Raw genomic sequence first — 27,781 nt, forward strand, 5'->3', positions numbered from 1 at the left:
GAATATTGGGTATTTTTTATTAACAATTACTAAATAAAATAATTTTAAAAGACCTAGTCAAGAAAATCTGAAATACATACAAATCAGTTTTGAATCTTCAATATCAAGTTCTGCTTTTATGCTCTATTACAGATTTTTTGAAACAACACCCCTGGGAAGTATTTTGAACAGATTTTCAGCAGATTGTAACACTATTGATCAGGTACTTAAGAGACAATGGATTCTGATTTCTGTACTGAGTTTCAATACAAAAAAAAAAAATAGCAATAATTAGAATGAATGCTACACTCAAATCATATTAGGACCATATAAATAACATTCATGTGAAGTAATATCACATATATGCTATCATGTCACAGTCAAAACATGGATATGTAACATTTCCATGAGGACATCTTCAATTTTTATTCTTAAAATTAAAACCCAACAATATCATAATATTCATAAATCAATCCTGCTGAATGTCGTGGATCTTGTTTCTAAGTAAACATTTTTAAAGGTTGTTGTAAATAGTGCAGAACATTCCTAAGTGAAGTCACAGACGTAAATAAAATGGCAACTCCTTCACTGCTTCCAAATCTGTAGCTGGTTAAACATAAGCACAGAGTTTTTGTTTGACTAGCCTTTGGTTACATTGCACTTTAGTTTTTATGCCATCAGGTCAGTGGTGGGATTCAAAAAAATTTACAAGTTCTGTGGGCGTGGCTTGGTGGGCATGGCAGGGGAAGGATACTGTAAAATCTTCAGTCAGAGGTGGCATTTGCTGGTTCTCCAAACTACTCAAAATTTCCGCTACCAGTTCTCCAGAACTGGTCAGAACCTGCTGAATACCACCTCTGCATCAGGTATTCCAGGGACTGGCAAGAGATCCTCCTTTGATTTCTATGACAAATGAATATGCATTGAATGCAGTGGACCGAAGATTGCGTCTTGCATCTCATTTTAGCATTTCCAGTTTTTTGCTGTCATTGAGAACCCACTTGTCTTCTGGCTCCAAAGCAGTCTCCCTACTATTGGAGGAGGACTTTTGAATATGGACCAATAAAATTGCTTCATCCCTAGATTATCTACTTATAGCCTGGCTCTTAGGCAAAGTATGCTTATTCTGCAATGGAGTCATGACTGTTTAAAATTTAATTCACCTAATCAGACATTACTTATTTGTAGCTTCTGTTTTAATGAATAGCTGGTATTGAGCTCAAGGAACTATCGCCCCAAATATCTCCCAAACAGGCTTCCTATCCTTCACTTTTGCTATCAAATTTTCCAGCCAGCATGGCAGGAGCTCTATGAGGTTATTTCCATCCTCTGAACTCCACTGGGAAAAATATCTAATCTCTACTTATGAACAGAGAACAGGATGAATCGGTATCATGCAAGGCTTGCTCAGTAGTGCTAGTAGTTTAATATATAAACAGATGAACAATCTCTGAAAGCTGCAGTACATCATACAGATGTAATAACACATAATGCACAACACATACAGTATTTAAATCATTTTTCCCATTCCCTTGGCAAAAAGATGTTTCTGCATATAAACTCAAATAGCTGTGGCGGTTTTTATCCCCCTCTGACTGTTTGATCCCTCCTCCTGGATTAGTCTCCAATCTACTTCTCTTTTCATCTCTTCTAGCTGAAAACCTCTCCCAGCCAATTCATTGATGACACTGCCCTCCCTCCCCCCCCTCTCTCCCTCTCTCCCTTGGCTGAGCTGCCTGGGGATATTTCTGAATCCTTTGTCCCTCTCTCTTGTTAGCTACAGAATAAAATTTGAGGAGGGGAAAAGCTGAAGGGGAAAAACCTTATGATTTTATCTCTTGATCGTTCAGTAGATCTTTCTTCCATAACATTATATCTTTGGGTCTTAATATCTTTAAATGTAAATTAATTTAATGTTTAAATTTAACAAAATTAAAAGATGTAATCACATTTAAATTTATCTCATAGGCTACTGCTTTCTAGCTAGCTTAACCTCCCCTTACCCCTCTTTTTCTTTGCCCATGTCTCCAAGGTTAAGATTCTTCTGGTTGTACCCTTAGCTCCACACCTAACTTCCACACCTCCATTTATTGCCTCTCTACTCGTTAGGGTAATCCACCTCCTCCTAGAAGTCTTCAGTTCTGATTTCCTTCCTAATTCTAAGCTATTTCATCTTTTCCTTGCTCTCATTTCTCATCTGACTTCTTCCAGACCTTTGCACCAGATCCTTAGCGCCCATGATAACTCTCTTAATTCTTAATGTAAAATCTTGTCTTTTTGAACCAGATTCATTTATTTCCAAAATCTACTGCAACCCAACAGGTAAAAAAATTTCAATAGAACATATTTCAAATCAAATATTCAAAGTGTTTGTTAATTCCTTTTGAACTAGAGAAGATCAAACAGAGTGGCTGATTTCAAAGACTTAATTCAAGCACATCACGGGTAACGTTTATTTTTTATTTTTTGTATGTGCCTTTCTGTTTAGCATGTCCCTGCCACCCTGGAGTGCCTGAGTCGTTCTACCTTGCTATGTTTATCAGCTCTTGCAGTGATTTCATATGTAACACCCATGTCTGTGATAGCTCTCGTACCTCTCGCCATCATATGTTATTTCATCCAGAAATATTTTAGAGTAGCATCAAGGTAAGAATTCCAAAATATATGGGAAGAACGTATCTCTTTATATAAAGCTATTAAGTGTGTGTGTGAGAGAGAGAGGGGGGGGGAGAGGGAGGGAGAGAGAGAGAAAGATCCTTCTGGAAACAGAAATGAAAAAAATCACAACTAATCACTTTTGAGCTCATGAATATTCCATTCAGAATAATACCCTCTTGGGACCATATATCTTATTTTACAATTTTAACAGGGTATCATTGTAGAATTACATTTCTGGGTGACCGAGTTAGATATATTTTATGTTTGCTTGCAAAATAGAATAAAACGCTTCTTGAATTTCAAGTATTACAGGGAAAAATGGATGTTCTCACATATTTCTCATAAATTAATTTGTGTTTCTGTAGGGATCTGCAGCAGTTGGATGACAGTACACAGCTTCCATTACTTTCTCACTTTTCAGAGACAGTGGAAGGACTAACAACTATACGAGCATTCAGGTATTTTTTAAAACTCTGTGTTCTTCTAAAATTGCAAGAAATGCACTGGTTGTGTCCAGATTTTAGTGACTGGCATAAATTCTTGTCATCATAGAACCAATTGGCTGAAGCAATGTGAGTAATAATGCAAGATTAAATTCCTGTTGGATTTAAGCCATTAGTTCAGCAGTTAACCTGAAACTTTAAACATAACATAAGAATATTATCAAACTTGCTGAGAGGTTAATCTTTTGGTGTGTAGAACAAAGTATTAGCTTTGTATAATTCTCTGAGGTAAAATTTTCTCCTTTTTTATTAAAGTACAATTCCATTACACGTTAAAACAGCCAAAACTTGAATTATAAATTGTAGATCATTTAGCACGGCACACACTGCTCCTAATACAGATAGTCCTTGCTTACCAACTGACTTCTTTAATGACTATCAGAGTTAAAATGGTGTTTAAAAATAGCTTTGCAGCCGGCCCTCACATTTGCAACCATTTCGTTATCACCCTTCAGGTACTTCACAACTGGCATACATTTATGACCATTGCAATGCCCCAGAGTAACATAATCACCATTGTATACTTTTAAAACTAGCTTGTGACAAGCAGAAATAATCAAGAATATAGAAGTAAAATTACAATTAAATTACAATTGTAAAATTACAATGCTGTTTTGCTTAAGAATTATGGCAATTCACTTAATGACTGAATGGGAAGTGATTTCATAAATCCATTGCGGGTCATATGTCCGTCCACTTAGCAATGGAATTGCTACTCCTAGTTGTGGTTACCATGTAAGCACTAACTATGATTTTTATGGATACCAAGAACAGAGTTAAGAAAAAATGTCAGTTGCTTCTATCTAGTTAGATATTTAGCATCTTCCTTCTGGAACTCCCATTGTTTCATTAACCTGAGACAACATTTTTCTTGGGAAAACATTTTCTTTCTCTATGTTGAGTCATTAATATTTTCATTCACATTAAATTGCATAGATGATGCTTCCTGTTTCTACCATTGAACGGATTGTGAAATGTATGTTGTATCCTTCAATTTAAAATTTAGGCACTGGAGCAGTGGTCCCCACTTTTCTGACTCCGTTAGACCGGCACTGGTGGTGGCAGCTAGTGGGTGGGGAAGGAGATCGTTTTGCGCTTTAATCTTATCCTATGTGCAAAAAAAGCTTCACATGCTCGGCCACTGCTTGTGTGGCCCAGTTCCCAACAGGGTGTGGACCAGTAATGGTCCATCAATTGGGTGGGGGGGGGAATCAGAAACTACACAATATGCCTCCAATAGAAAATTCCAGTTTCCACTAGTGTAGCATCCTATGTCCTACATGTAGCATCCATAATTATGCTAATGTGCACTGAGTCACCATAGCCTGCAAACTATTTTCAGTTTTATGAACTCCTTGAGTAGCAGCATCAAAATTAGTTCTATATTTATATTTTAATTACTATAATTATCATACATTTGTTAGGCTGTTGGAATTTTTTTCCTGCTAATTAGCATTTTCCTGCTAATTAGCTATTTTTTTTACATTTATATGTTGACAAGCAAATTAGACCTACTGTTCCATTATATTTTTTAAATTGTTGATTACTTTCTCCTTTTAATTTCTAGTTTTCCCCTTATGGGAAGACGAGAATAATTCCCTAACCAATAATGAAATTCTCTATGCAGCTTTGCTAGGACAAGTCATTTCCCTCATGCTACCTCCTTTATGCTATCATTGGGTTAAAATGTCATCTCCAGATTTCAGATTTTTTGCCTAAAATAATTGCTGGCAAGGCAAACTCTTGTGAATTGAATTCAAACTAGCTGATACACCTCTAACCCAAATTCAACTAGACGTTTATCAGTTCCTGTATTTTATTTACCATCAAACCTCTGTGGGGAACTCAGCTATATTTAGATACTCTTTTCAGCTGCCTTATGTGCTTGTAGAAGTGACATTTGAAGTTTGGATTCTAATCACTAAGCAAAGAACTCAGATCTTGAGTTTCTAAAATTAGCTCAGTGGTAAAAACAAGTTAAAAAGTTAGTTAGCACCTCTTTGCTTTATTTAACCTAATGCTAACAGTTTCAGATTTTGATAGCTGCACAGTTTTCAAATATAGGCTACTAAGTCACCAACTCTGCATGCTATTACCAGACACCCCACCCCACCTCTTTCCTTTTCTTTCCATATAAATGTAGTGTAGCTGCAGCATAAACCCAGCAATAATTTATTTATGATGAAATGAATAGAGAGTAGAAGAAAAATATGAAACAAATAATTATTTTACGTAGTGTGTCCTATTTTCAAGATTCAATACTTTCAACACAAGAGACTTAAAATACCACAATTGTTATAATAACCACTGTGTTCATCTATCTTTTTTATATGTATATAAAGGTATGAATCCCGGTTTAAGCAGAAGCTTCTTGAATATACGGATTCTAACAACATCGCTTCCCTTTTCCTTACAGCTGCCAATCGTTGGCTGGAAGTTCGTATGGCAAGTACTTTACTCTTGTGTAAATGCCCCCTGCCCAAATCTTTTCTTTTTTTTACACAAAATTAGTCATTCTTATTATCTTATTTAAGATTGCCAGTTGATTTTAAATGGGATGCTCTTGTTTTAGCAATTGCACCCACCAGTTTTCAGAAGTTAAAGATTATTTCATTATTGTTTTTGTAGCTGATTGAATTTATTAAATTAAAGAAAGAAAAATCTGACAAGATTAAACTCTTCCTATGAAAAAAAGAAAAAAATATGTTTACATATCATTTCTGTAAGTTCTTAATTTAATTCTGAACTCAGTGGGGAAATGTTTACTAATATTATTTTGCATATTTAATCAGAAAATAGACATTTTGTTCAAATCCTTATTCAACCACAAGTGTTATTGGGTTAACTTCTTCAGTTGTTCTCTAGCCTGTCTTAACTCAGCAGTCGTGGCAAAATAAAATAAACAGGAAAAGAACTGGGTTCCCTACTTATAACTTTTTGTGGAAGGTCTAAATAAAAATGTGATGAAGAATAAGAACCATAGTACTTTCTTGGATGTTGGCATCACTCACACATTTCTTATATCTTTAGGAATATATTGGAGCATGTGTGGTGCTTATTGCAGCTGTTACATCTATTACCAATGCTCAAAGCAATAAACTCTCTTCAGGACTTGTAGGTTTAGGATTAACCTATGCTCTGATGGTAAGTGAATTAAAGAAAAGATATTTTTTCCATTCAAAGGGATGCAATGTGTATTTTCTCCCAAATATACAGCATGTAGTACATTGCATGCTGAATTAACTTAAGTAAATTGATTTGGTCAACAATGCTGATATACATTTGCAATCATTTTATTCATACGAACAGCCTTATTGCTGTAGATTTCTATGGAAGAACTACAAAATATTCAGACTCTTGCATCAGGAGAATCTTCCTTTTGGGAACAGATAATTGTGGTGCATAGTTTTCAAAGCATCTTCTATTTACGTGCGCACTGCAAATACTAATCTTATTTAGGTATTGATTTTAGGTGTCTAATTACCTAAACTGGATGGTTCGCAACCTGGCTGATATGGAGCTTCAACTGGGAGCTGTGAAAAGACTCAATACTCTTATAAAAACAGAGGCTGAAAATTATGAAGGGCTGCTTTGTGAGTATATTGTATGATTTACAGAAGAACCTGTTTAGTTATATTTAATGAAGTGCTGGATTCTTTTAAAAAATTGTGTTTGCTTCCAATGGTTAATATATACATATAAACAAGCAAACAGATGTGGGCTATTTTCTTTTTGGATTTAGCTCCGGCGCAGATTCCTCAGAACTGGCCTGATCAGGGGGAGATTCAAATACAGAATCTGAGTGTCCGCTATGATAGTACCCTGAAGCCTGTGCTAAAACATGTCAGTGCCCATATCTCCCCAGGACAAAAGGTAATATAAATATTTATCTTGTACACTAATCATATGACAATTAAACTCAACTTAAATAAAACTACATGCAGCAGACGAAACCAGGCAATTATTCCAGAAACATATTCCTAAGATTAGAGCTGTGAATATAAAAATAATGCCTTTTCACCCCATGAGTGATCTCGTTCTTCCTCAGTCTGGGTTCTCTACTAGAAACCCAGGAGTTTGAGGATTGAGGGGAGTATCTTAGTTGTTTCTAGCCCTGCACTCTTCTGGACAGAGCTCGGATGTTATTCCTGGGATCTATTGGAGCCATTCTCCCAGCTTAAGAGTAACAGCCCTGAGTCCTCTTACTACTATTGGGACCACTTTGGCTTTTACTCTCTAGTTCCTCTTTCAGGCCCTTGTACTTGTCCATCTCCACATTCTCCTTTATTCTGATGTTGCTGTCACTGGGCACTGCTACGTGTAATACCACAGCTTTCTTCTACCACAATGTCTGGTTGATGGCCAGTACCTGCTATGCATCTGGATCTGGAAGCCCCACAGGGGAGAGAGGGAGGGAGATATATATATATATAATTTTGCCCCTTGAGTTAATTTTGATTCCTGGCAAATGCCTGGATTAGTGCCTACAATTTTCTTGGCAACATCCTTCAGTACTTGCCTCCTTCTCAGGATTGAGAGAGTGAGTGAGTGGCTCAAACTCACCCACTTGGCTTCACATTCAAAACAAAAATAGAATTCATAGTCTTTTTCTAGCCTGGTGCCTTAAGCCTTCAAAATGGCTCTTATTAGTGTTATAATAATATTATAAAGTAATCCTACATAGATGACAATGTATAGTTATCTGAAAGTAATGAACTACACTGAACATAATGGAAGTAACTGCTGAATTTTATATAGGATAGCCCTCCTATTAAAAATGATTCTGAGATGATATTGTTCTGATGAATGTATTTTCTATTGTATATCTTTGGTATTCTTGCTTGGATGTAAGCCCTAGTAAGTTAAGCTACATAATTAGTTTTAGGTAAATATGCATAGATTTATAGTCCCAAAAAATATAGCACCCAAGACTTCATATACTGTTTTAAGAAAAACCTTTGTTTTTCATTTAAGATTTTTCATTCAAGTTTTTATTTTTCCAATGCATCAGTTAAAATCAATCTTTCCCTTTTTTAAAACCTTTCAAAGCATTCATTAACTTTTTTTTTTTAAAAAAAAAAATCACATGATATGCCATTTATATTTTGTTCTTAAATTTTAAATATATTGTGATCACAATTTGGGATGATATCTCATGCAATAGATTTTTTTGTTCCTCTCCTGGACCAGCTCTCCAAATTTGTAAAGCAAGACTTGGGTCATTCTAATCATGGACAGATAACATTGTATATAATCTCCCAATTTTTGTCTCAGGAAATTATGAAATTAAAAGAGAAACACTGAAGTGATATTTATTAATTAATAATATGAAAAGGATCCATGATATGTATAGGCGCACTTTCTATGTAGTAGTATTTCTAAGTGCAAAGTCATTTTTAATAACTTCTCATCTTCACAAGAATCTAACCTGCCACTGACAAACTGTGTTTCTACTGTGTACTTTTAATACTAACCCCTGTATCATTCCTAGCTCAGATATTTTATTTATTTTTTATTTTTGTTTTCAGATTGGAATATGTGGCAGAACAGGCAGTGGGAAGTCATCCTTTTCTCTAGCCTTTTTTAGAATGGTTGATGCCTTTGAAGGTAAATCTGTACTGGTGAAGTAAACATTTCCCTTTTTGTTTTATTTATGGTTGGTTTTCTTTTATAACAAAGGTTCCATCTATCTTTTGTCCATTTTTCTCCCACCAACCCCAATATCTCAAGAAGACATAAAATATATTTTGCTCTATTTGCTTCCCTCAAGCCCCCCAAATTAGCAAAGGATTATCATCTAATTTTGATTTCTAAAGTTATTTAAAAGTGGCAATATAACATTCCTGCCCATTTCATTGGAATAATGGGAGTGGAAGGGATCACCCAATCCAGTTGGATAAATTTTTGTCCAGCCTCTGTTTAAAGTCATCCAGTAAAGAAAAGGTCATCTACTTTCCTAACATTCAATAGGACTTTTCGTATCTGAATGTAAGATCCACTATCCTTGGCATGCATGCAGAGATGATAAGAAAATTCTCTCACTCTACTTCTTTGTTATGCTCTTCAGGTTCTTGAAAAGAGCTATCATATCTCCCCATCATCTCTTTTCAGGGTTTAACAAGTATCCCTCAGCCTCTGTTCATAAGACAAAGTTCCCTCCTCAGCCTCTTTATTCTGTTCTACATCTGATTCAGATTTCAGTATTTCATGGACTTGATAACTTGAGGTGGGGCCCTCACCAATGCAGAACAGAGTGGAAAGAAATCTTCCTGTAGTTTGGAAACCACTTCTATCCATGCAGAATAACATTGCATTTTTCTTTGTAGCTGGTATGTTACTCACATTACATCAGCATATGATCAACTACAATTCTAAATTCTTTTTAAAGTATTATTTCCAAGCCAAATATCCCCTATTCTATACTATGCAATAGTTACTTTCCCGAAGTGAAGAAATTTCCATTTGTCTCCACTAAATCTCAAATTATTTTCATATACTTCTTTAACTTATTAACATTATAAGAGAGAATTCTGTTTCTTTTATATAGAACAGGGGTCCCTAGTACTGGTCCACAGTATGCCAGCTATCAGGCCGCATAAACAAGTGAAGCCCCATCCGCGTGATGTAGGCAACATGCAAAACCACGCCCTCTCCTGCCCACAGAAAAGCCTATCTCCATGGAACTGGTCCCTGGTGCCCCAAAAGGTTGGGAGCCACTGATATAAAATATATAATAATTATAATATTAGCTACTCCACCTGCAAATCTGGAAGCATTCAAAAATTTTATTTTAGGTATGTCAGACATCTAATATCTAACTATTTTGCTAATCAGAATGTCATAGGGTTAGGTATTTAAAGTTGAACCGCTTTACAATCTGCTCTAGAATTTAGAATCTCCCAGGTTTTTTGTATCATACTGATTGGTCTGTACTTCCCTGGCACTTGCTTTTTCCTTTATTGAAGATAGGGCATATTTATTTTCCTCTAGTCATCTGATATTTCAACCCCAGGACTTCTCAAAATTGATAGTTTGGACAAAATCCTTAGCAAGTTTCTTTACTATCCTACTACCCTAGGATGTAATCCATCTAATCTTTGGCATTTGTTACTCATTTGAAGTCAATACGCATTATCTGACTATATTAAGTTCAAGCTGGGATGCTGGTTCTACAATGTCTATTTACAAATGCATGGAGGAGTACATAATCTCTTATAGAGAAGATTGAGCCAAAATAGGACTTGGGTAAGAGTGCCTTTTCTTTTGCTATTTTCATTGAAAATTTGATATACTAGTCCTTTTCTTGAATATATATGAAGAAGCCCTTTTTCATTTTATTTGAATCCTTTGTATCATTTTGAACATATCTGAGCTGTAGCTTTCTAAATAAACCCTACATCTCCAGACCAACCCCATGTACCCCATAGTGCTCCATACCTGTGTGACTTTTTTTGATGTTCACAGTTTAATTAAGCTTTCTGTGCAACCGCGTTGATTTCATATGACATTTTTCCATTTTTGAAGTTATCTATAATTTTACTTTTAACATGCCCCTTTTTAAGAACTCCTGTCTCTTTGTTCCATTAACTCATCCTGCTATGGAATCCTATTTATCATAGTTTATTCAAATTTACTTTTTAAAATTCCAAAGTATCTGTTTACACTTTGCTTCATTTCCCCTTAATATCCAGGATTTCAAGATCATGTGGTCAGTTTCTCCCTATTTTCCTTCTGCTTTGTCTATTAGACAAAGCCATACCTGTTAGTTAAAATCAAATCAAGATTAGATTATTCCCATCCTTTAACTGCTGGGTGGAAAAAGTTGCCAGGAATTTGCTGATTGTACTTGAGCCATCACTAATTAGACCCATCACTAATACTCCATCCTCTTTTTTAAAAGATATGCAATTCATCTGCAACTTTTTCTTGGATGCATAAACATTTAGAAATAAGTTCTTTACAACATATAGTCTCATGGCCTTTGACATTTATTTTTTCTCAAATCAAAGCAACCCCATCATTCCCATTTGTGCAGCTGTTCAGAAATTGGTCTTCGCTCTTTCCATGTGCGGGTGCATGCACAGCCGCTTGGTTTCATTTCTTTCCCAATGAGCAGGATTATGAATACTCTAGTGCTGCTTTTATTACTTAATCCACTCATTTTAGCATCATGACATTCATTCACCTTTGGTTCCATCTTTGACATTTCATCCTGAAAATCTTGGTTTTCATTTTCTTAAAAAATTGATTTGTTTCATCCTTTAGATGCTTATACATAAATAATGCAAGCATCTGTATTTTCAGGATTAAAAAAACAGCAACAACCTTGAATCACCATCCACTTTGAATGAAACTTTTCTCATTGCACTGCTCCAAATCAGAATGTTCTGTTTCTGAGACTTAACAAGCTTTAAAAACATTTAATGTGGCTGGATCACACATTGCTTTAAAGTAGGCAACCTATAGCTCTCTAGGTTAAAGATATGTCATGCTTCCATTTCTCTATTTTTTTATTGTTAATTGGGCACAAACATATTTTCACTTTCCAGTCTTGTATATCAAATAATTCTCAGTGACATAAAGAACAATCAAAATAATTGTAGCTATAAGAGCATTCCATGTTAATTGAATGAATTCTTGTTCTGTGATGTGCATGTATTTCCCATCGATGTAATCTCATATCATTAGAAAATATTATTAACAGTATTAACTTTTGCATGTTTTTTTAAAACAACAACAGGGAGGATCATTATAGATGGCATAGACATTGCCAAGCTTCCTTTACAAACTCTGAGATCCAGATTGTCAATTATTCTCCAAGACCCTATTTTGTTCAGTGGCACAATCAGGTAAGGGTTCCAGTGATTAAGTTTAGTCATCCAATTTTCCCAGTTAGGATAAAGAATAATATGCAAAAACTTATTTAAAATGCTGATGGAAATTGCTCTTCCATTAATATCAATAGATACAGAAGAACATGAAAGAAATGGGAGAAGATTTTAATGCTTTGATGTATTTTTGATTGAGACTGTGATCTACCATCCCCTGCCTCCACAGTTCACACGTTGCTCAAAAAAAGTTTTAACTTTTCTATATGTGCCTCTTCTTGAAATTCGTTTTAAATGATGTTCTGCTAAATTTTACTCTAAGAATATGAGTCTAATTGTTTCTTATGCTTATCTGAATGCATATGCATAATTTATAATACAAAATGAATATTCATTTTGCTTAATTCCTATCCAAGGAAGCAGTGTCTACAGCCCATAAAATAAACACAGTGCACAGTATGTGTTTATTTTTGTGCATTTTTATAAATGTATTTCTTCATTTGATGATGTTGTTCTTAGGCTTTTGTTGATCGTATCCAATTCCAACTTCTTCAGAAATCAGGAATGTATCTATATGATGGTTATGTGGTTACATTTAAAAACTGTTTCATTTGCTAGATGCCTACCTTGTATTAAAATAAGACATATCAGTAGTAATAATATATTGTGCTTGCTACAGATTAACAAAAACGCAGACAAGCTTGAGTCTTTTTACTCGTGTTTATTTTTATTTTTGCAGATTTAACTTGGATCCAGAAAATAAATGCATTGATAGCACCTTATGGGAAGCATTGGAAATAGCACAACTGAAACTTGTGGTTAAAGCATTACCTGGAGGGCTAGGTAATAGTTCCTTTAACTGTGGAGAGACTGACACTTAAAACATTTCTATTTGAATTTTAGCTGTTTTAGATAGAACTATAAATAACTGTATTTATAATTTGCTCATTTTCTTTAGAAATGTCTTCCTCCAGAAAATGCTTGATACTATAGACATAATTTCAAAGTAATGCAGTCAAGTGATCAAGCTATATTCTCAAAGTCTGGCCATATTACCATTGTTCAATTTTAAGTGAAGGTTTACTTTTGAGTGGCCCACGATGTTTCCTAAAGGAAGACATTCATAGTCAAAGAGCTGCCATGAGGAAGTCCCTGACTCAAGTTTATTATAGGCCATTCCCTTTTTTAAATACTGGGGCTCAAAAGCATTAAGAGTACAATAACCAAGGATCTTTGCATTCAGTTACACCTGGTAGCTCATAGGCAATTATCATGAATTGGATCTGCAAACTTGTAGGTAGCCAGGATCAGAGCTTTGGTGTTCCTTTGCTTCCCTTTAGAATCCTAGCAATTATATCTGCAATGGCTTTCAGATTGCCTTGAATCTTAGACCTGTGTAGAAGGAATAGCAGCCATTAAATTAAAATGTTATTAGGGCATGAAATCCTCTATCCATTACACTTGTCATGATGCAGTGGGACAACAGTATCCTCAATAAAAATACTTGTAGGGATAGGAAGAAAACAAAACAAAGAAGACAAAACTGATCATTGTAATCTCAGTCCCTGATCATGTGTCTGTTGGGTGTGGTTTTTCCATGCTGGTCAAAGAGATCTGTAACTGTACAAATAGCGTCAATGTGTATGTGCATATATATAAAGGGAAGAGGAACACAATACATGAATTTGGAAATTAAAGGGAAATGACATATTCAGGAATACACGATTGCATAATATAAGTAATGCTTTTGTATGAGAAAGTGAGACAGAATGATGAATTGGTATAAGGAAGATATCCATGGGTTTCTATATGACCTTCCTTCTCTAAATATTTGCTTTAATCAGATGCAATAGTCACAGAAGGTGGAGAAAATTTCAGTCAAGGGCAAAGACAGCTGTTCTGCTTAGCCAGAGCGTTTGTACGGAAAACAAGTATCTTAATCATGGATGAAGCCACAGCGTCTATTGATATGGCAACTGTAAGTTCAGGGATTCAAATGTTCCTCATGCATAATGGTTTTAGAAGGAGGCAAAATTCTTTAATGATTATTGAAATACTGCTCAGTGTTACCATGTATATAAGGGAGTTCATTAATTAATATAAACATTTGTTATCTACTTATGTAGGAAAACATTCTTCAGAAGGTTGTAATGACTGCCTTTGCTGATCGTACAGTAGTGACAATTGCAGTAAGTATGTTATATTTTACTGTTTAAATATATAATATCAATTTAATATCAATATAATATTATCAATTTGTAACTCCAAACCTATTTATTTCCTGCTTCAAAAGCAGTATCCCTTTTATTGCAATTTATATAGACACATTTGCAAATCAATAAGGAACCAAATTGTCCATAATTCTCTGTAAATGGACACAGGAATGGAATATGGCTGACGGTTTGATTTTATATCTCTCTTTCCACCAGTGCAACCAATAGAATAATATAAAATCAACAAGCAAATTAATAATATGAAAACAGAATTAACATAACACTGTAGATATTAAAGTTATCTTGTTCCTTAATGAAAACCAAGGCTGCCTTTTTGATTTCAAAAATAAAGCTAGTGTAAGATTCTCTGTGAAGTGGTATATTATGTGATTTGATGAAAATAAAGTGATAACAACTTGCATGCCAGTGTGTAAAATATTTTCAGCCAAAATGGTATATTATTTTCTGAAATATGAATTTTGAATAGACTAGAATAATGAGAGCCTGCATTCCAAAATATATGAAAGATATATGAATATATATGAAAGATATTTGATTGAAGACTTCGTATCTTTCAGAAATAGTTATATGTTGCAATGAAAACTTTAACCATACCTGTTTGTCTTACAGCACCGGGTGCACACTATTCTAAATGCTGATATGATTATTGTCATGAAGAGAGGAGTTATTTTGGAATATGACAAACCAGAAGTTCTGCTGGAAAAAGAGGACAGTGTGTTTGCTTCTTTTGTTCAAGCAGACAAATAGATCCGATATAAGTGATTAAACCATTTGAAAGGACAGTTTTATTATCAATTTTTCTAATTATGTAAAATATCTGTAAATAAAAAATATTTAATAATGAAAAGCTTATTCTATAAGTTCTTGAGAAATAAAGTACAATTGCTTTACCTTTTAAGTGTGAGCATCTTACTTCTCCAGTGGGAGCTATTGAGTTATATATATTTTCTTTTCCCCTGATTTATCACCAAGTTTCATAATAAAAATTTAAAAAGAAATAAAATCAAGTTTGCATGATGAGATATTTAAATTAATGCTCTGCCAGATGTTAAAAGCTAACATCTTACATTAAGTCATTTCTATCTCTAATAGGCAAAAACTACACCAGCAAAATAATTCTGTAGCTACACCTGTAGTCATGTACATTATGTATATTTGAATATCACATGGATATGGACTACAGTTACAACCACAATTAAGCCCAAAATTTCTCTTGCTAAGTGACACATTTGTTGAGAGTTTCACCCCATTTTATGACCTTTCTTGCCACAGTTGTTAAGTGAATCACTCCAGTTGTTAAGTTAGTAACACAGGTTGTTAAGAGAATCTGGCTTCCACATTGACTTTGCTTGTCAGAAGGTCGCAAAAGGAGATCACACGATCTTGGGACACAACAATGGTCATAAATATGAACCAATTGCCAAGCACCTGAATTTTGATCGTGTGACCATGAGGATGCTGCAATGATCATAAAGAAGAAAAATGGTCTTAAGTCACATTTTTCAGTGCCTTGTAACTTTGAACTACAAAGTTTGAGAACTACCTGTACATGTTGGCAGGATAATAGACAATTTTAACATAAAACAATTTCCCAAATTATTGCGACTTCAAGCCACTGGCCGCTGTACTGGTCAAAAGTAGTTAAATGAAAATATAATGCAAAATCTGGTACACAGAAGCAGACGTGATCTGCCAAAAACTGAACAATTAGCTCCTATTAACAATTTAGCTCATGAAATAAAATAATACAGATTATAATTGCCAAATATGCATACTACAGCTTACCAAAGTTTTGCATAATTGACCACTGGTAATCATGTGGCATATTAAATATCAGTCTTCACACTTTTTATTTATTTTAAAATCTCTATATTTCAATTTTAAATCCTATCAAAACCTTTATGGTTCCTAAATATGTAGAAACATGCCATTAGTATGGACAGAAGACTCATCCATGTTTTAAAATATTTTTTATTAAAAGTATTATGCAATAGTAAAAATAAGCCTAAAAGAAAAACAGCAAAGAAACAAAGAAAACAGGAAAGTAAAGAAGGGGTGTCAAACTTGATTTCATTGAGGGCCACATCAAAGTTGTTTGACCTTGGGGGGCCAAGGTGGGAGTGGCCAGTTTGACGTCACTCGTGTTGGGGGCACCTATGATGGCCTGAATGCTCTGCCAGCAAAAACGGGCTCCCAAACTCCATTTCAGCTGTGACGGCCTCCTGCAACCCTCTGTCAGTGAAAACTGAGCTCAGAGAACCACATGCAGCCCTCCCAAGCTCCATTTTTGCTGGCAGAGGCACTGTGGGCCGATCCTTTGCTGTTTCCAGAATGGCCCCACAGGTCAGATTTAAGCACCCCACAGGCCAGATCTGGCCCCCGGGCCTTGAGTTCGACACACCTGAAGTAAAAGATCAGCTTCCAATCTTATTTGAAGCAATTCAAATAAATGTATTGTCTATCCTTTAAGATTATATCATAGTTCACTTCAAGGTTCACTCATTTTCCAGTAGACCCACGAGCCATTCATCCTGAATGCTGTGTTTTCCGACCACAAATTTCTATGCTATTTATACACACTTTTATCAGCCTGCACAGTACATTATGTCCTAAATGTGACAGAAAGATTTTCATTGTATTTGCACCCCATATTAAACTTGGTTAAGAAGCATGCACATGTTGGGGCAGGTTCTGCCTGCCTGAGGGAAAGAACACACTTGGTCTGTCAGAACTCACCCGCTGCTTAGCACAGAAAAATATAAAGTAGAGATTCTGTCAAGCTATGGAAAGGGCAAGAGAAAAAGCTGCTGATTTTAAAACACACAAGCTGTCAGAAGGAAATCAAGGGGTAAAGAGTAAATATTCTGTATTATCCCAGAATCACTTCTCACTGGATGGTGGCTGCAGAGAAAAATAATAGAAGGTAATATGATGGTCACCACCTTGAGTTCCTGAAGGAAAGGCAGGCACTAACTCTAAGTAGAGGAAGTATTTGTGGAAGTGTAATATTTAGGTTACGCATCATTGAGATACAATTTGGTAGGGGACTGGAAGTTCTAGTCCTTTCTTAGGCATGAAAGCCAGCTGGGTGATTTTGGGCTATTTACTTCATAGGGTTGTTGTTGTGGGCAAATTAAAGAAGGAAGAGCATTAGGTACGTATGCTGCCTTGTATTGCCAAAAAATACTGGGTGGGTGGGTGGGAAATCTAATAATAAATAACTGGAGACAATGTAGCATTAAGAAGGCTCCTCTAAGTAGCTTTTTGGCTTAGCTTAGGTGAAAGCACAGTCTGAAGACAGTACTGTTCATTGCACTATGTTTTCAAATCCTTTTCTAAAATCTGTCATACCAAGTTTGCTTTTTCCAATGATCCTGCAAACTATTCAAATTTATCAAGAAAGAAACAGAATAGCAGAGGAACTTTGGAATGCCATGGATATTTGGACTACAATCTGTAAAACGTAACTTTATAGTGCAGCCGTTGTATACTAAAGTATGCTGAAATTAGCAGTTCTTATGAAATGCAACTTTGTAAAAAAGTATAATACAGATGTGTCCAATCCGCAACCCATGGGCTACATGTTTTACACATACACACACACACACACACACACTATTGTGTGTATAGGTAGTCTTCAACTTCCAATTCACAATTGAGCCCAAAATTTCAGTTGCTGAGACATTGTTTCTTGCTAAATCGTTTCTTGCTAAATTGTTTCTTGTTAAATTGTTAAATGAATCACTGCAGTTGATGAGTTAGTAACCTGCTTCTCCATTGACTTTGCTTGTCAGAAGGTTGCAAAAGATGTCACATGACACTACAACTTGCATTAATATGAGACAGTTGCCAAGCATCTGAATTTTGATCACATGAACAAACGTCACTTTTTTCAGTGCCACTGTAATTTTGAACGGTCACTAAATGAACTTCTGTAAGTCGATTACTACCTGTATTTTATATGTGGCCCAAGACAATTCCTCTTCATTCAATGTGACCCAGGAAAGACAAAAGGTTGGAGAACCATGGTATAAATAATACAATAAAGAAGCTGGGCTTTTATTTCCTTAAATCAGATGAATTGCAGATCTGTTGTCCTGCCTCTTTTTCTCACTCCAACAGTAAATTCATACTTCAATGTTTATGTTTCATGTCTGAATAGAATAGCTGTAATAGAAGTATCGTATTTACCTGTGAATCAATTTCACCGACCAGAGATTATATCTTTTCTTTTAGGAGAATATAATTCAAGAAAATCTCACTTCTACCTTCTTAGGGAAGGTGAAAGGCAGGCAACCTCCCAATTATTGGTGCACTGTATCCTTTAATAGACCAGATATCTAATGTTTGGCCGCTGAGGTTGATTTTGAGGGGAAGAATGAAAACCTTCTCCAACCCACCCGACTCTTAGCGGCGGGCGGCACTCTGCCATCCAGGAGTTCTGCCTGCGCTGATCCTGAGGGAGAAACCTTCGCGCTGAGATCCCCCGGCGCGAGAGCGCCCCCTGCCGACTCTATTTGTCTTCGGATTAGAGAACGGGCGGTTCGAGCCAGGCGGCCGCCGCCGCCGCCACCTGACGACTCCTCGCGTGGGGTTTCCTCCAAGAGCCGGACGACCCTTAGTTGGCTTGCCGCCCTTCGCTGTCAGGAGAAAGTCACGAAATGCCGCCCCCTCGCCAAAGTCGAAGCGAGCTGTGATTGGCGTGCGCAGCTGGAGGAGCGGGGGTGGGTTGGGGAAGCGGACGGCGCTCGCCGGGACTGGCGGGGCGGAGAAGGGAGTCGGGCCAGGGCAGTGCGAGCGCCGGCGAAGAGGCCTTGGGGCTCCGTTGGCTGGCGTCCGTCCCGTCCCCCCCCCCCTCGCAGCGGTGGCGGGCACGTGGCCGTAGCCGGGGCAGGAGGGTCGCTGGTGGTGGGAGGGTGCAGCCCATGCCAAGCATGCTGTCCAGGAAGGGGATCATCCCGGAGGAGTACGTGTTGACCCGTCTGGCCGAGGATGTCCCGGATCACACGCGCCACCGGACCCGGGAGCGGCGGGCCAGGTTCGTGGGCAAAAACGGGGCGTGCAATGTGGCGCACAAGAACATCCGGGAGCAGGGCCGCTTCCTGCAGGACGTCTTCACCACCCTGGTGGACCTGAAGTGGCCCCACACGCTCATCATCTTCACCATGACCTTCCTGTGCAGCTGGCTGCTCTTCGCTATGATCTGGTGGCTCATCGCCTTCGCCCACGGGGATTTGGACCACAACACCCAGCAGCTGCACCTTCAAGCCGGCCTCGAGGACCGGGAGGCGGCGGCGGCGGCGGCGGCCCCCTTTGTGCCCTGCGTAACCGACATCCATTCCTTCACCTCCGCCTTCCTCTTCTCCATCGAGGTGCAGGTGACCATCGGCTTCGGGGGCCGCATGGTCACGGAAGAGTGCCCCGTCGCCATCCTCATCCTCATCGTGCAGAACATCGTGGGGCTGTTGATCAACGCCATCATGCTGGGTTGCATTTTCATGAAGACCTCGCAGGCGCACCACCGCGCCGAGACGCTCATCTTCAGTAAGCACGCCGTGATCGCGCTCCGCGGGGGGAAGCTCTGCTTCATGCTGCGCGTGGGCGACCTGCGCAAGAGCATGATCATCAGCGCCACCATCCGCATGCAGGTGGTGAAGAAAAGCACCAGCCAGGAGGGCGAGGTGATGCCCCTCAACCAGATCGAGATCCAGATGGAGAACCCGGTGGGAGGCAATAGCATCTTCCTGGTCTCCCCGCTCATCATTTACCACGTCATAGACCGGAATAGCCCCCTGTACGAGGTGACCCCCACCAGCCTCACTCACCACGAGGACCTGGAGGTGATTGTTATCCTTGAAGGGGTGGTGGAAACCACGGGCATCACCACCCAAGCCAGGACCTCCTACCTCGCCGATGAAATACTTTGGGGCCAAAGGTTTGTGCCTATCGTGACGGAGGAGGATGGACAATACTCCGTAGACTATTCCAAGTTTGGCAACACGGTGAAGGTGCCCACTCCAAACTGCACAGCCAAGCAACTGGAAGAAGACCGGAGTATCATGGACACTATATCCTTGTCACCCAAAGGCACCATCAGGAAAAGGTCTGTCAGGTTAAAGCCCAAATTTACCATATCTGAGGAGACCTTATGACAACTCGGTGGACTTGCCTGTGACAGCAGGCATAAGAGACTTGGAGGCAGCCTCTGTTTCATTTTTCAGGTTGGTTCCATCGGTATGTGGACTACATTTAATGTTTGTGGTGCAAGACAAAGTGCACGACTCAGGGTATAATGTCCGGAAAATTGAGTGTGCATAAAGCTTTCTTCTGTACTGTATTTGCACTTGAGATAGGTAAACCTCTCAAAAAGATAGACATCTCTTTTTTTTTCTTCTTGAGAAATTATTTTCTATGTTTGGGATTGAATTAGTTTTTTTCCACAATGAAGAGGCACTTATACTGTAATCAGCTATTTACACTTACGAAAAGACAGTATAGGCGCAAGGGTGCCCATTGAGGTGGCGATGCTATACTGAATGAATAAATGTATTGATTCAATTCATAAATGATAACTGCATGCTTTCTTTTATTGCCAGTGGATTAGGAGGTATGTTGGCTTATGGATATGCAATAGATGATATAATAAAGTTAATTCCACATGTTGTGTTAGGATATAAGGGGAAAAAAGATTTTTTTAAAAATTGGATAATTAGGAGGGAAAGCAGTCACAGTTGTGATCTGCAAAAGAAAAAAAATGAATTTCTGAGTAGTACAATCCTATCCAGATCTACTCAAAAGTAAGTTCCACCGAGTTCAGGAGGGCTTATTTTTAAATCAGTGAATACAGGATTTTAACTTCAGTGGGTTTAGAGTGTCATTAGTCACCCTTTGCTGCTATCCCAATCTTTTTACTGTAAAATTAAACACTGTATATTATTTGTATGAATAATATTAAATTAATGTGGGGCACTTTTATGTAACTTAACTGCAGGAGTAGCTCCTTCTGTATGAATGTTATAACTGAAAATTGATCTTTCCAACTTTTTGAAAAAGGATAACATTTGAAAAAATATGGATATTTTTAAGGAAAGACTACTGGGTAACCAACTGGTTTGATCTTCCTCGTTGCCTTGATTTTCAGTTCCAATAATATTCACCGACAAATAGAAGCAGTAGGGTTGACATATGTGATCCTAGCTGTCATGTGAATTCTCATCTCTATCAAATGACATCATTTAATAAGCTTGCATCAAATTTTATTTATTTTAATTGATGGTTTTTTAAAAACCCTGCAATGTTGGACCTGGATGAGGGAGAACCAAGATTCAAATTCTACTCAACCATGAAACTCCCTGCTAACCCTGGGCCAGTGACTTTTGCTGTAGCCATACCTACCTCATTGAGTTCTATCTGTGCTGCCTTGTCTCTTTGGAGTGAAAGCATGCTAGAAATAAAATAAATATATGTTATATTAATTGGTACAGAATGAGGACATATTGAGGTGGGGGGCAATTAACCATTTTACCAGAATAGGTCAGGAACTTAATTAATCTAACAGATGTACAAAGGTTAGAAACATTAAATTCCATAATTTATTGCTAGTATACAGTTAAGGATTAGGCATGGTGATGTTATCAAAAAAGGATGTTACTTTATTTACCAAACAGCATACTAAATGCACTGAACTCCAAAGATAAAGTCTTAATGTATTTAAAATTAGCATGTATATATTTAATTATAATTGCATGCCTTAGTTTTTACTTGTAATAATAAGGCGATATTTTTATGTCATCAGTAAATCAGAAATGTCTGTAACATGGAATAAAGTGGCATAACCATGTTAATTTTATAGACCAATAACCCCAAAATAAAAAGTGCATTTGTTTAAAAAAAAAATACTAAAGTGTGTGGTTTAGTATAATTGACTGTTTTTATATGTCATGTTTACAATTTCTGCATTTGTGCCCTTTTGTTCTAGGGTGCACTCTTAATTTCCCAGATGATCCGATCAGTCTTTGCAATATGCCTCTATTTAGTTATTGTTAAATAGTTTCATATATAACTTTGCATTTATTGTGGTTAAGAAATTTGAGAACTTTAATCAAAAGGTAATAGATGTGCTTTTATTTCTGAATTCCAATCTCTAGCAATGCCCACATATTAATTCTGCTTCTTTGGGAACACAATTGTATAGAATTACTTAATTTTTGGTTAATGTAATTAATTTTATAAAAGGTGGATAATTAAACTCATCCTCCCTTTCCATATCTCAAACCACATAAGATAAGAACATTTTTTTCTAGCAAACTCCCCTTATTCTAGAGGCTGAATGAGCCATTGCATAGTTTAAATAATTAACTAGCCAATCTTGAGGGTAACTATTTTGTCCTTTATTAAAAGGTATAATTAGCCACAGGAGTTAATAGTGATATAAAAAAAGTAAGAAAACAAGCAAGTTACAAGTCAAAACATTCCAATTTATTTTGGGGAAAAATTCAGCTCTGTGTCAACTCATAAAACATTTTCTATACATGTTTTATAGTTGCCATTCATGAATCTTTTCTCAGTCATTCCTGGGGTCAGGAGGATGAAGTTTCAATCTTAATTAACTATAGATGGGCCTCAGAAACAATCTCCAAGGAAAAGATTCAAAGGCTAAATAAAAAAAGGTAAAAGTAACTTCAGCATCTTCTTCAGAGATTTCCTGCTGCATGGCAGTTGTCCAATTCCAAAAACTCAGGGAACCTTTAGAGCAGCCTCTGATGAAGTGTGAAGAGCAGCAATCCAGAAATAAAACTGAACAGAACGGCTGTATGTGGAAAACCTTTTCACTCTTAGGCCTATATTGTTTTTTTGATCTTTCCACCCAGGAAATATATCAAAAGGTGCCACCACCCCACCTTACACAACCTTGTGTTCCTTCTTGTACAGCCAGAGGGTTATTAATTTTTTTTTTTGCAGATGTGTAGTTGGGGACTATGAACATCATTCAGAACCAGCCTCCTGGACTTTCTAGCATCTAACAGTTGGAACATGGAAATCTACGGAGGTTTCATTTCAGACAGAGATAAACTGAAGCACGTTCTTAATCTTCATTTTGTCTGAGGTGTCTCTGAAGTCTGATTCCAGGCTTGCTTGAGTTTCAAAGTACTGCTCCACCTTCACCAGAACAAAAACAAATAATCGGAGCTGTCACTCAAACTCTTGTTAACCTGCTCCTGGTGCTGCTGCGTTAGATGGTATCTTCAAATAGTACAGCAGGTGGTTTCCTTCTCTTCACCCCTCATTAACTGTCATAGGAACTGTCACGTTCAACATCTGTTGCATGCTTTCATGTGGCAAATTTCTTACGCAAAATTTCTACCATGAAAGACCGAAGAAGCTACTTGGATAAGCAGCGAAACGTTTCAAACCCCAAAAGAGAAGAAGTCCTGTTGCCATGACTAAACTTCCAGGCAATTCTACTTGGAGGACTGAGAATCTTCACTGACATATTCTACCTTGAAACTATATGAGGGGATCTTCTATAGTTAAGATTGTGATTGCATTTGTTCACTTAACATACATTTTTCTTTAACATACATTCAAATCATGGTTTGGTCGCTTACAAATTTAGGATGCACATCTATACTTCCAGTTCTGTGTAAGATGGTCACTTTTTTCCTAGCTACTCTTCTATTCTTAATCTTGCACTTTTAATTAGAATGAGATCAAAACCTACTAATTATCAAATGGACATGGCTTGGAGGATTTCTATTCCAAACGGGATAGGACATTCAGAGCTTCCCAACAAATGATTGCTTAGATTCTGTTTTGAACTCCAAGCCTCTCTTTGTGACTCCATTATTGTCTTTATTCCATCACAAGGTTTCTCCTAGTCTTCAACTTCTACTACTATAAGAAAAGCCCAAGCCATCTAGTCTCATCATCTGGGCAGCAGAGAACAAATGTTTGCACTTTTCCCTGTTGACAGTTCTGTGGATAATGAAGAAATGCTATCACCCGCTCTATTAAAACTGATTTGGTTGACATGGGATCAATATTAGTTTAAATTCAAAATAGCTTTGTACTGTTATCAATGGGGTATCTTTATATCTGTTCTTCTAGGAATCCCAACAACTTTGAGGCGTTAGTTCTAAAGCCAGAACTGTTCAACAAAAAAGAGCAGAAATAATGATTGAGAATAGCTTATATAGAGCACTTCATCCTTGTGGTTGTTTTGAATCTAAAATTTAAATCCGATCTAAATTTAGTTTTTTGAAATAGTTTGGATTTTTTTTCTGTTTTTATGGTGTAACTGCTGGGAGTAATTTTCTGAGTCCAAAGATATGAAAACATAATAAATAAATATTAATCCCATTGTACAGAATGTAGATAACATATATATGTGTGAGAGAGAATGAGGATCAATCTAATCAATCCACTTCAGGATTAAGATCGCTTCAGTGAACATTATAAATGTAATCTACCATCTTGGTTCAATGTGGTTTAGTGCAGGGGTCCCCAACCACCAGTCCGTGGAACAAATCCTCCGGGCCGCTGATGTTTTGCTGGGCGCCGCCATCTCCCCCCCCTTTGATGGAAAAAGTGCTTCCGTGAGCTTTTCGGGTAGAAAGCTCACGGAAGCCACTTTTTCATCAAACAAGATGGCGGGCGCCTCAGCTGACACCGGGCCGCGGCATAAAAAGGTGGGGACCACTGGTTTAGTGGATTTCAGAAACTAGGGTTGAGAAAGAAAGTCTGGTTCACAGTTACCCAGCCAACTATGTTTCACCATGGAGCAGAACTTGCATCTTAGAGCATGTGCCCAGCAAATAACTAACCTATGTTTCTCCTCAACTGAGAGATTCAAAGCTCCTCCAGACTCCAAGCCAACTCCTATTAATTCCCAGAGTTTGGAGAATTTCCTAAATTCAGGAATCACCTGCCATGTGGAAAAGTGGGATGAATGCTATGAAATATTGCTCATTCCTAAACAATAGATCTCAGAGGGAATGAAGGAATTGTTTTTGCCTTAATGACTTGTTAAATCAATTAGAAAATCAATACAAACGTTATAAATTATAATCTTGGCTGGCCAAGGACATTGAAACATGGCTCAGATTCAAATACACAGGGGCCTAATGCCAAGTGCATTCCTTCAAGGCATTGGGCAGGAAATAAAAATGGTAACAAAAACAGAAATATGAGCTATTTGTTGAATTTTGGATAAAATGACATTGTATTCATTTCAATTTCAAAGAAGAAGTCTTTTTTTAAAAAAAGGTAATGCTTTTCAGAACAATAGTTTTATTTCCTAAACAGTCCACACATATCATTAGAATTTAGAATGAATTTTTCCAGAAATAGGATTCTCATTTTTTTTGTTTGGTGTTGTCTATCTTGCTCTGGGGCTATTCTAGGTGGCTCCAGGTGCTGTCTTGAAAACTTGAAAACTCCCCCACCCCCACTGCATCTATAGAGATCTATAGAATTCCAGTGAGAGTTCTAGTCCTGCTCTAGGCACAGAATCAGCTGGATTATTTTGAGCCAGATACTCTCTCTCAACCCTAGGAAGGACGCAGTGACAAATCATTTACAAAATCTTGCCAAGAAAACTGCAGTGACTTGTCCAGGCAATCACTAGGATCCAATACATAGACACACAGATAACGGGAGGAGGGGAATAGTAATTTAATATCTAACAATGCAAAAGCTGCTTAGCAATGGGGGAGGTAGACTCTGCTCTATTGGAGACTGGCTGCTCAAAGGTTTGGGATGCTATAATAATGCATTTCAGCTCTGGTCAGAGATTTAGCCAGATAATCTGCATTTTTCAACCTCTATATGATTTTTGAATAAAATGGGGGTTATTAACAAGACCAAAAAGACAATAAGGAAACACAATATAAGCAAATGTACAATTTAAAAAATAAATAAATTTTCAATTGGTCAAAATAAAATGAGGATTTGAATCCTAAAAATAAAAATAAATCCTTAGGAGGTCATCATGCTGCACTCATCCATTCCCTTGAAAGTAAATCATACAAGTCTGTCTTGCAATGCAAAAGGTTATAGCAGCAGTTTGGTTTGGTTTTTTTTTTAAAGAAATCTAACACCTAAGACAGTGCCAAGGAGTTGATCAAGTGTATGTATCCATTTGGACAGTTCTAATCTGTCTGGAGTGTAGGGGACTGGATCCAGACCAGCCTTCTTTCTTAGTGACAGCACCACCCACTGATTCAGTTTTGCCTGGAGAAAGACCATTACATTCTGGCACAGTATGCCCATTAAGGTTGAAATCAGCCTTCCCCAACCTAGAATCCTCCAGGCCTATTGGATTACACCTCCCATCATTCCACACCAGTCTGAGCACATTGAATTTTTGGGATTGTAGTTCAGCATATCCAGAAAGCTTCAGAATGGAGAGGGATGCATGGTTGAAACTTCCTCCTGGGCTGAATAAGGTAGAGCCTGAAACATGTAAGTACCTGGTTTGCCATGCAGGAATCCAGAAACCATCCCATATTTGGAAGTTCAGCACAGCTGATGTCCCATAATAGGGAAGCCTGACAGGCTGTAAGATAACAACTTGTACGCTTAGAACTGAAGAGAGGGAGGGATCTCGCACAATAGCATCTCTGTTGTTCTCACTTGTTAGTTATTGTGTGAGTTTCTGGCTAAACTCAGAGGCAGAGAATTGCAGTGGGAACTCTTCTAATCTATGGTTGGGGGAGATCTTCATCAAGTGGGTGTTCTCTCACCATGGCCAATCTGTTCAGTGGACAATTCCTGAAGAAGCTGCAAGGATATGTGAACAATAAGAACCGAACGTGGTGCTTCCTTACTAGGTAGAACATTGAGAGCATGATCCTTCTGCATCAAGTTTATGCGACACAATAACAGCCACATGAGAAAGAGCGGACAGTTTAGTCCAGGGAGAAAGAACTGACTGAAATGTTAACACAAATAATAGAAGATGAGATGCCCAGTTTATTTGCCTCAGCCAAGGTAAATTTTCTTGTTTATATTTTGCTTCTGTTAAAGGTAGCACACGTTAGAAGGCCACAGGCTTGACTGTCCCTTGTCACTTCATGGGTTTGAAATGCAAAGAATCCAGAGTTGGTGTAATAGGAGCAGAGCTGCGTAAGTGAATAAACACTTTGGTATGTCCTAAAGACATGGCCTCTCTCAGAGGAGCCCTCGCCACACAGGAGGCATTCCAGCAGCTGTCTCTTGATGTGCTTCTGAGTCACATCACGACTAAGGTGGAATAAACAAGCACATGTGAATGAGTAAGGAGCTTGAGGAAAATAATCCTAAAACTCCCACCTCCTTCATTAAACTTTTAAATTTAAACTTGACTAAACTCCTTCATTCACCATTAAACTGACTAATTTCCAATAGCAAAGCAAAAAATAATTGCTCCTCAGAAATCACCACGTGGATATTTTATATAATTGGATTCCCAGTCTGTCACCTTCCATTGTGAATTCTTTTTCTCAGTATGAAATATTGCAGAGTAGCAATACTTCACATCACCTGCAGCTCATCCTGATCTGCTGGAAAAGCTTTTCCTTCAGCCTTGAAAGACAGAAGC

At 37.5% G+C, this 27,781-nt stretch overlaps 2 protein-coding genes across 2 annotated transcripts in view; both read left to right on the forward strand.

Annotated features, from left to right (window-relative positions):
* Positions 1–15,097, forward strand: part of ABCC8 (ATP binding cassette subfamily C member 8) — a 71,031-nt gene extending 55,934 nt beyond the window's left edge. The window contains exons 27-39 of the mRNA XM_026668318.2: positions 133–202; positions 2,468–2,625; positions 3,003–3,095; positions 5,483–5,585; positions 6,171–6,284; positions 6,613–6,733; positions 6,883–7,013; positions 8,669–8,747; positions 11,881–11,989; positions 12,708–12,811; positions 13,813–13,946; positions 14,095–14,157; positions 14,812–15,097. Coding sequence (XP_026524103.2) covers positions 133–202; positions 2,468–2,625; positions 3,003–3,095; positions 5,483–5,585; positions 6,171–6,284; positions 6,613–6,733; positions 6,883–7,013; positions 8,669–8,747; positions 11,881–11,989; positions 12,708–12,811; positions 13,813–13,946; positions 14,095–14,157; positions 14,812–14,949 — 1,417 coding nt within the window. The 3' untranslated portion in view covers positions 14,950–15,097. The remainder of the gene's footprint in view (positions 1–132; positions 203–2,467; positions 2,626–3,002; positions 3,096–5,482; positions 5,586–6,170; positions 6,285–6,612; positions 6,734–6,882; positions 7,014–8,668; positions 8,748–11,880; positions 11,990–12,707; positions 12,812–13,812; positions 13,947–14,094; positions 14,158–14,811) is intronic.
* Positions 15,098–18,939: 3,842 nt separating this feature from the next.
* KCNJ11 (potassium inwardly rectifying channel subfamily J member 11) lies at positions 18,940–22,098 on the forward strand. The gene is made up of 2 exons (XM_087950899.1): positions 18,940–21,062; positions 21,693–22,098. The coding sequence occupies exon 1, from the start codon at positions 19,128–19,130 to the stop codon at positions 20,352–20,354; it is 1,227 nt and encodes a 408-aa protein (XP_087807025.1). The 5' UTR covers positions 18,940–19,127; the 3' UTR covers positions 20,355–21,062; positions 21,693–22,098.
* Positions 22,099–27,781: the final 5,683 nt, after the last annotated feature.

Source organism: Notechis scutatus, chromosome 1 (genome assembly GCF_049901735.1).
Source record: "Notechis scutatus isolate UNSWTSFEM ecotype Mainland chromosome 1, rNotScu1.2, whole genome shotgun sequence".
In the NCBI taxonomy this organism is placed as follows: Eukaryota; Metazoa; Chordata; class Lepidosauria; order Squamata; family Elapidae; genus Notechis; species Notechis scutatus.